This window comes from Trachurus trachurus (genome assembly GCF_905171665.1).
Source record: "Trachurus trachurus genome assembly, chromosome: 22".
In the NCBI taxonomy this organism is placed as follows: Eukaryota; Metazoa; Chordata; class Actinopteri; order Carangiformes; family Carangidae; genus Trachurus; species Trachurus trachurus.
This window is the reverse complement of record NC_139907.1, coordinates 18,295,675-18,305,616: the sequence shown is the minus strand read 5'-3', so window position 1 is coordinate 18,305,616 and position 9,942 is coordinate 18,295,675. Positions and strand designations below refer to the sequence as shown.

The 9,942-nt window shown below is 40.2% G+C and overlaps 1 protein-coding gene across 1 annotated transcript; it reads left to right on the top strand.

The window, feature by feature from the left end:
• Window positions 1–2,663: 2,663 nt before the first annotated feature.
• Window positions 2,664–9,939, top strand: dlst (dihydrolipoamide S-succinyltransferase). Its single transcript, XM_083997671.1, has 15 exons — window positions 2,664–2,835; window positions 3,722–3,755; window positions 3,873–3,912; window positions 4,066–4,127; window positions 4,226–4,300; window positions 4,384–4,439; window positions 5,096–5,204; window positions 5,300–5,473; window positions 5,646–5,731; window positions 5,844–5,941; window positions 7,592–7,722; window positions 8,101–8,174; window positions 8,271–8,354; window positions 8,496–8,663; window positions 9,229–9,939. Exons 1-15 carry the CDS (start codon window positions 2,773–2,775, stop codon window positions 9,361–9,363), a joined length of 1,389 nt encoding a protein of 462 aa, XP_083853797.1. The 5' UTR covers window positions 2,664–2,772; the 3' UTR covers window positions 9,364–9,939.
• The last annotated feature ends 3 nt before the right edge of the window (window positions 9,940–9,942 follow it).

The window sequence follows — 9,942 nt, the reverse complement described above, 5'->3', positions numbered from 1 at the left end:
GCTCATTGGGGCTTCAGCTCCACACGATGATGATTATGAGTTAAGTGAAATTTAGGAATCTGAAAAGACACAAATTAAACAATTAAGATAATAAACAATGCAAAAAACAACAACACACACACATTTTTTGAATAAGAAAAATATAACCCTATTTTTTTTAATCCTTTATGTGTTATTATTTTATAGTATTGCTTATTGTACAATTCACATGTGAGTAAGACTTCCCACTGTCAGCTATGACAAAAGTATGTTAAGTCTCTATAACTACATTAATTTGAACACATCACATTAATCTTATAAATAAAACCTTCAGGTAATTCTGTTCTATTGCTTATAAAGCTCGTGGATTTAATTAAAACTGACTACATTAGCAAGGAAATGTGGTACCACTGTTACATACAATGGGAAATCAAAGAAATGTGCATTATTTTCAAGATCCTCATTTCTGTTAAAATAAATAAATAAATCCTTGATCTTAAGCAATATGAGTGCATTCTTTTGTGGTGTTTCATCTTGACGTTGTAATAATGGTTAACACAAAGGATAAAAAGGGCAATTGTGTTATGCTCATGAAAGGTAAATTTCAGCTCATGAAAGCCATATTCCACGTACAAGAAACGGCACTGTGTGTATACATTATTTACAAGAGAAAATATTATGAAAACCTCTTTATATTTCATGGTTTTTCATCTTGAGAAATAATCAAAAGCTCAATTGCCTGATTTGGTGCTGACTGGATTTCTTCCCTTTAAGTATGTATTTTAAATATTTTTGTGCTATGACACAAAATGAATAACCTGTAGGCCTACTTACTAATGGAATAGATGGACTTTAGATTAACAGTCTACTTTTAGACATTAAAGATGGATTGCATTATGAGTTGTTAAACAAATCAAGTTCCACGTAATTTCCACTTAGATTTCCATTGCTACTCTTATTATAAAGAAGCAGAAGAAAGAACAAACGGCAACAAGCAGAAAAAAGACCAAAGGCATATTTTAAAAGAAGATAAATAACTTATCTGTATTCAAAGATCATCTTAAATTATTGGATTTTAGGAGTTGTTTTGTTTCCTTTACTATTTACAATTTGAATATGTCCTGCAATATAACTACTAGGCTACTGCTTTGTAGATTAATTGTAAATTAGCTGATGACCAATCCATGGAGAACACAAAATTTACTGATCAGAATTATTTCAAATATTTCAAACTAATTCAAACTAAGACTTATCAACTTTTATCCTAAATGATAAACACACAATAAACATAAGCTCAACGAGCTGATAAAATATTTTTGAGTTATAAAACCTGACACATTCACTAAATAGTCATAGTAAAAGCTCACCTAATGTGATTCCAGTTGTCAGCCGCGCAGTGAAAGCATGCGTGAGAGTCTCAGAAACACACACCAGCGCAAACCTCTAGTGAAAAACCACTAAACTGAACTCATGAGTTTTGAAACGCTGTCATCTGCAGACATGCACTTTCGCACACTTCTACAGAGCTGTTGCAGCATAGGCTATAACTGCATTTCACGGAGACAGAGTCAAGTGCCTACTGATGACGATAGTGGTGGTGGCGGCGGCGGTGGAGGTGGTGATGATGGGACCTTACCTGTTGCGCTGGGACGTGCTGCCGAGCGGATGGCCTGCGCACACTGAGTTGGACAGTCAGGGTGCAGGAGAGTCGGTGTATCAAACAGAGCTGGGGCGTGGCCATGTGAAAGCAACGAGGTGGTAACGGGCTCATCAAATGTCAGCAGGAAAGTATTTGTAAGGTGTTGGTTTGATCTCCCACTCACAACGGGAAGAAGTGATGCCCACTGACGGGTATACGCAGAAGAATGATGCTTGAGGCTCTGGGAACATGCATTAATATTCATAATATCTGCGCTTATAATAGCACTGGAAAACAAAATCTGCTGTTTCTCTCTCTGTTTTCCATGCTCAAAGAAGTTGTTTAGAAATCAAACAGACATGCAGCACGCCTATTAGAGAGGAGTGGAAACAATTTCAGAATAAGTGAGACTGATAGGTTATTTAAATAGGTAGGCTATAGGCTTAAACTTTAAATGGGGGGTAAATATGAATGAAAATGTAAACACATACAATCAATTACTGCGTCATTGAAGTTACTCTACTTGAAAATTAACTTTGTCAACTGAAAAAGTTGTCTCCTTTTCATTGGTCTATTTTATATATATGCAAGCATTATCTAACCTCTGCTCTATTCACTTCTACACAACTCAGTTTTTTTTTAATCAAGTTTTACATGAAGGTATTATTTTACTTTTAGTCTAATTAATTTTATTCTGTTATAGGCTATCATATTCTGTATTTTATATAGCCTAGTTATATGCTGTAATCTTACCTCTAAAACCATTCTATTCTATCTATTCTACGTTCCATATACTACTTATCTGCAAGCATTATCTTACTTCTATTCTATTCTATTCTATTCTATTCTATTCTATTCTATTCTATTCTGTGTGTTTATGTTGTAAACTGCCGTATATGTGAAAGTGGCTGAATGTGTCTGCGTGTCTTCTCAGGGGTCAGTAGTAGCTAGTGACCTACTCCGAGTACTCGCAGGAGGACAGAGGGGGACCACACCACAGTGCTGTCTCCCCCAGCCTCACCCCCCTCCACTCGGAGCACTTGGTTTGTTCCACAGCACTTCCTCGGTAGTTGCGCGTGCCGCTGCCTAGCTTGTCGGTGTGACCGGAGTTTCCCTTCCGCCGCTGACAGGGCTGCTGTCACACAGCCACCACCATGTTATCCCATTCCCGGTGTCTCACCAGGAATTTCGGCCGTTCCCTCTCTGCCATCCGCCAGGTAGGCAACAAGCAGACGAAACGGTCGCTGGTCCGACCCTTCGCCGTCCGCGGCCGCCGGCGGTCCGGGCTCGAGTCTCGGTCGGAGCCAGGTAGCAGCGCTAGCGTTAGCCCGGCCCCGCTGCAGGCCGCTGCAGGCCGTAACATTGTGAGCCAAGGACAGTCTGACACTTCCCCTCACAAGTCTTTGCTGCAGCCTCTTATTAAAGTTAAAAGCTGTGCCCTCTGTGCTGGGGTGGTCTCAGTGTTTGACAGCAATGTTTAAGCCGATTAACCTCATCAGGAAGACCCCCGGCCCGTGTTAATCTAAACTTAACTGAAAACTTATCTATTAATATTCAGGTAGCTAGCAAGAACATGTTAGCCGCACTGAGCTACTTGTATGGGGGCAGGTTAGCAAGGTGCCTGTAGCTGTCAGGCTGAGGTCATATTGTGATTTATGAGAGAAACCCACAACCAGATCAGCTAATTTGATAGTGCTTTGTTTATTTTTTATATTATTTAGATTATAACTCCCTGGAATAGTTTAATAGCAAAGTTAGCAAAGTCAAACATTGAAGTCCTAGTATCGAGGTGTTGACTATGACAAGAAGCTGTAGCCTAATGCAGGTGTCAAGTCAGCTGCACGAGAAAGACATGTGGCTCATATTCAGGTTTAGTTTTCATGCAAAACCTCACAAGTTCGTTTTTGTGCCAGATCATTTTATTGATTATGTCAAAGGTCATAGTAGCAGAAGTGACCTTTGACCGACAGCACTGCCTTGTCAGTTTATTTTGACGTCCCTGTTATCTAAGGCACTTTTCTGCACACATGATATGATTGGTGCTCAGATTCACTCTGAAAAGGTTCAGGGCACTCTCTAATACCTGCCTCTATCTTTTCACAGGGAAATAATGTGTTAGCTCGTCGGGCCACTGCAGGTATGTGTGTTTACTGCTCAGACATGAAATTTTTTGTCCCAATCTTTGCTTAGGGAAAATCCTGCTGCTGCAAAACAAACACTTATTTACAGTCATCTCTTGTCCTTCCTTCATCAGCTCTATCAGCTACCCCTTCTATCACTTTCAACAACAGTGTGTAAGTACTAAATATCCACTGACACTATCTAACAATGAGCAGTTTGATTTGTCTCATTTAAATCATTAAACATAAATAGTGTGACATTTCAATAACGATGCAATAACCTTTTATATTATATTTATATTCTATATCATATTCTCTGGTCTTCAGAAAATCTGATCCCCGGTCCAGCGTCTTCCAAATCCAATACTTCAGGACGTCTGTAGCCTACAGTATGTTTTACCTTTAATGCCATTTATTTTTACACTTATCTACACAACAGCTGATGAATGCAGGCATACATTTATTTTAACCTGTCTTTGTTCTCCAGGAGATGAAGTTGTCACAGTCAAGACCCCTGCATTTGCGGAGTCTGTCACAGAAGGGGACGTAAGGTGGGAGAAAGGTAACTCCTTTTATTGCTAGAGACAAACTAGGCACAATAAGACCAACCTCGACCGAGATACTAAAAATGATTTGTCTTTACAGCGGTTGGAGACAGTGTCTCAGAGGATGAGGTGGTGTGTGAAATTGAGACTGATAAGGTAAAACTCAATGAAATTTTATAAAAGTCCTATGTTTGTTTGATTGTATGTAATTGTTGGGCTTTGCCTGCTCAAGTGAAAACCCAGTCCCTACAACGACGGGAATGAAAGACTAAGCTGTGTTATAGTCTTTACTTCATCAATGGTTGCATATAAACTGTAACAAATGCTGAAGTAGTGATTTTAGTTCCGTTTAGTGTTTCCCACAAGTTGCTGTGTTCCTCAAATCATTCCTCAACCATTTTTGCAGTCTGGCAGGGGAGCATCGTCTTGCTGAAAAAGCCCTGTGCCCTTAGAAAATACCATTTCTGTGGAGTTTAGCTGGTCTCCAACAATGCTTATGTAGATTTTACATGTCAAAGTAACATTCACATTAATAACAGGACCCAAGGTTTCCCCACAGAGAGTTGCCCACACTGCAGACCAGAAAAAACAAACAAGTGCTGGAGTTATGGAGATGCTCTGACTCACTCATCTAATTATCACAATTTGGCCCTTTACTGCTTCTCACACATGAAGTGTTCACAAATGCCATTGTAATGAGATAATCAGTTGGTGTATCTGTATTCATTAGTTTGGTACCAGCCAAACCACACTGGAACTTTTCTCTTCCTTTCTGTTTTTGACTTGTGATTATTGTTTTCTCTGCTGTTTAGACGTCAGTGCAGGTTCCCTCTCCAGCTTCTGGAGTGATTGAGGAGCTTTTGGTCCCAGATGGAGGCAAAGTGGAGGGAGGAACTCCTCTCTTCAAGCTTAGGAAAGGAGGTGTGTAATATTTAACATGTAACGGTGTAACTTAAGATGCTACTCTAAAGTCAGCGAGCATTGTTGTAATTGTTCTCCTCTCTCCTCGTCTTTAGCCGGTGCTCCCAAAGCTGCAGAAGCTCCAAAAGCTGAGGCCCCGGCTGCTGCTGCCCCTCCACCACCTTCTGCTGCCCCTCCTCCTCCTCCTCCCCCCTCAGCTGTGGGCCCCATCCCCACCACTATGCCCCCTGTGCCACCTGTGCCAGCACATGCTATGGACACCAAACCAGGTTAGTTGCCATCAGACAGACGGTGTTGTGTGTCATGCGAGAACTGTTTTACATGACATCTGTGCTCTTGACCCCCGAGCTTCCATGATTAATCATTGTTTGGCTTTCTCCACCGGTTCCACTAAACCGATATCTAGAGATGTTAACTGCCTCTTGTCGTCCTTTTCTGTAGTTTCGGCCATCAAACCCACCCCGGCTCCAGCTGCACCAGTGGCCCAAGCAGAGGGAGGAGCTAAAGGAGCCAGGACAGAGAGCAGGGTAAAATCACCACATATCTTAAAAAAAATAAAAAATAAAAAATGTAACTAGTCTAGTAGAGCAAGAGCTGTGAGTTGTTTACTGAGACTATCTTTTATTTTTATTATTTTAGGTTAAGATGAACCGCATGAGACTACGAATTGCCCAGAGACTGAAGGAAGCCCAAAACACCTGCGCTATGTTGACTACTTTTAATGAGGTCGACATGAGGTAGGAAATTCTAAATCGGTTGACCTACATCATGAAGCCCTCAGACATTTTAGAGACCAAATCTGACTAAACACGTCCGCTAGTTTGCTTTCTCATGCAGCACCAGCACAGCACAACACATGTTGTGCTAGCACACAGCGCACCCGTTATCCTCCTACACCCCATCCTCTTATTAGCCAACACACTTCAGCCCGTACTGTACATTAACTGCCATATTGACAGCTTCCTGCATCCTTTTCCTCTGCTCCACTGCATTCACCACCTCACTGTCACTTTTTCTGCCGCTGGCTTGTTACTCGCTGTTCTATTCACTAAAGCAGTGGCGAGGATTTGATGAACTCGTCAATAACTAAAAGCAATTCCAAGATAACGTCAGTTGTTGTCGTGCTCAAACACAATGCGAGTAAAATCATTAGTGGCCCATTAATATTAATGAGTGTGTAAAATTTGTGTTGGAGCTTATTGTGTAGCAGTAGCGGTCCGCTGCTTCTGAATGAATGCAGGGGAGCCACTAGTATACACGCTGTATGCATATCTGTGTTAAAAGCCCAAACAACAACACTAGCACAAATGGTTATAGATTGCAATCTGCCCAATAGGAAAAGCTTTTTGAAACCCAATACCCTCTTAAACACTGGAATGTAAATATTTGGTCGTAATGCCATCTAAAACGAAGATAAGAATTGTTAAAACAGGTTTTATTAATTTACAAGGAAATGTTATTGTCTGCACTTGCCCCTGTGCTGAAGAGGACACTTTGAGGATTTCTTTTCCCCGCAAATGTGTGGTGTCAGCTTTCGGCTATTCAGGGTTTTCTATGTATCCTAATTAGATTGACATTGACGGTCTGGAGGAAGACTTCCCAGGCTAGGGCTCATCTGGAGCCGAAGGAGCTAGTCAGAGCAGGAGGCCAGAGCATCTGCAGGGGCCCGCAGAGACCTGCGCTCTGAGTGGAAGAGCTGCCTCAACCGATATGGGCTTTTATGACAGCCCAACAAGATTTACAGGCTCTAGAAAGTGAAGATTTTTATCGCTTCTTCTCTCCTTTCTCGGAGAGTCTGTGTCTTGGGAGGGGCTAATTATGTTAGCGGAGAAATCCTAGAGCTTCAACAGGGTTAGAGACAGGAAAACAAACAATTAAAAAGAGAGATACAAGAGAAAAATGAGCAATGGTGAAACAATTAGCAGGGCAATTTCAATAGCTTTAATTCACCGTGATCTGCAAAAACATTCTTTTATAGCCATCAAAAAGCATACATGTTGTTTTGTCAGATTTAATGTCATCTGTCTTTCATAACATGGTTACAGTTTTACAATATTCTTTATCTTAGTAATTACTTTCACTTATATGGAGATTATTAGCCTGTTGGTTGTACATACAGCAACAAACTATAAAACTGCAGATAGCTGGTGAATCAGAGTGACAGCTTTAGCAGACATCCAAAACAAATCATTTTAAATAACAATTCATAAATATGCACTTTTTTTCTTGTTTGACATGAATGTGTGTTCAAATCCCTTAATCATTCCTGGTGTTTTTTAAAATTTTATTCTGTTAAAATCCTACAACAGTTCAATATCACATAGACTTTTCCCATCAATACTAAAGTCTCAGCTTATGTATGCATTTTTTTTTCTGTTTGCTTGCAGCAACATCACAGAGATGAGGAAGACTTACAAAGATGCCTTCCTCAAAAAGCATAACATCAAGTTGGGCTTTATGTCTGCATTTGTGAAGGCTGCTGCCTATGCGCTGTCTGACCAGCCTGCTGTCAATGCTGGTATGGACTGAAAGACGTCACTCTGTGGTATCCGTTATACTGTGTCTTTGCACGTTTGGTATCAAGTCACTGCAAGTGTGTGTGGTAAAGAACAAGATTTAAGTTTCAGTCTCTTTCACTGCCAAACCTCAAAACCAGCACTAACTTATTTACTGCTTTTAGACCACCCTGACCTATTTAGAGATACCACAATGAAGCGGGGTCGGTCTGTACTGCTAGCTTTGAAAAATCTAAAATAGTCTTGTTGGTTTCAACAGAAATGGTACGTGAGAAAAGGAAATTAATCATAGTGGAAAATGAAATGATGATAAACAGTTTTAATCTGTATATGTGTTTTTGTGTGCATAGTATTTAAATGCTCTTTTTTTCTGTTGCCAGTAATTGATGATACAACCAAAGAGATTGTGTACAGGGACTACGTCGACATCAGTGTGGCTGTGGCCACGCCAAAGGTAGGACAAGTGGATTATATTATAACTCTGAGTGCAAGTGCTTGATGGCTCACTTGTTTCTAATGTGAAAATTCAGTCACGTGACTTCTCTCTCAGGGTCTGGTGGTTCCTGTAATCCGAAGCGTAGACGGAATGAATTTTACGGACATTGAGAAAGCCATCAATCTGTTGGGAGAAAAGGTGATACATTTTTTACAATTACATATTATTTAACATTCTTACGTTGTCATAGTTGTTCTTTTTAGTTCACTTTTTTCTGCCAGATGTTCTTCTGTTGTTTTCCTTATGTGATTTGTAGTAATCGAGGATTCGTGTTTCTAGGCCCGTAAGAACGAGCTGGCTGTTGAGGACATGGACGGGGGAACCTTCACCATCAGCAACGGCGGCGTGTTTGGGTCCATGTTCGGCACACCCATCATCAACCCACCACAGTCTGCTATTTTAGGCATGCACGGCATCTTTGACAGGCCCGTTGCAATCGGTGGCAAGGTTTGTTGTGAAACATGCAAATACATACTGGTGTGCAAAAATCACATAATACAAAACGAATGGTCAAAAATAATTGAATTAATTTAATAACTGGCGTGAGGTTTTCTAGCCACATCAGCCACAGTAGTCATAAAATGTTTGATTGATACATTCTCATTAACAATGCTGGAGCAAGATGAACACATAAAGGAGTTTTATGTTTAGATAAATACCGTATACACTCACTGATACAGGATCATATAGAAATGTGAGGAATAGATTGATGCTGCAGCTTCATTTTTCTTATCAATTAATCTGCCAGTTACAGTTTCAATCATTTATTGTACAAAATGCCAATTGAAAAAAAAAATATTGGTGATTTCTGGAGCAGATAGTAATATCTGACCATCAGTACAAGAACCAAAGATATTTTGTCTGCAGTGACATAAAATATAAGCAGAAAATGTAGATTAATTTATTGTCGATTGACTAATTCACTAGATGTGTATCAAATTGAATCAGTTCAATTATTATACCTTTTATTTATCGTATGAAAATATGGTCTCTGGGATTTTCTTGTGTTCAGGTGGAGATCCGTCCCATGATGTACGTTGCCCTGACATACGACCATCGTCTGATTGACGGAAGAGAGGCCGTCACTTTCCTACGCAAGATCAAGTCGGTGGTGGAGGACCCCAGGGTGCTGCTCCTTGATATGTGAACCCTTGTGAACTCCTCCAGGCCCAACCAAACAAACCACCCTACACAAACAGTGGCTGTACTCACCTGATGAACATTACCGTAACTGCAGTTGATGTATTGTTGTATTGGTTAACTAGAAAATAATGGTTTTTGGAGAACAGTGGGGTTATGTAATGGACATTTGTAAGGCTGGCACTGATGAAGGGGTCTGGTGCTGTTGTGGATAAGTTTCAGAGGGTTTCTGGGGCGTTTGTGGTGCTGGTCTCTAGATCAAAAAAAAAAGAAAAGAAAATATTCTCATGTATAACTCATGTGGGCCATATGTCATTTTCTACATACAACTAAAGATAATTCCACCTTATTGTGAGAGGAATGGCAAACTTAGAAAAAAAAGTGCATAGTGTAATTTCATTATTTTGGTTGAGAGAAGAACAATGAGCGCATTTTGGGCTAGACACCAAGAAACACTACGTTCTAAAATGTTGGAAATAAAGAAATCCTCTTGAAAATTTATACCATCTCTTTATGCTGCGTAAGATGGACTATTTAAGAAAATGAAAGTTTTAAACAATAAAAGCTGCATTACTCAACCACATGT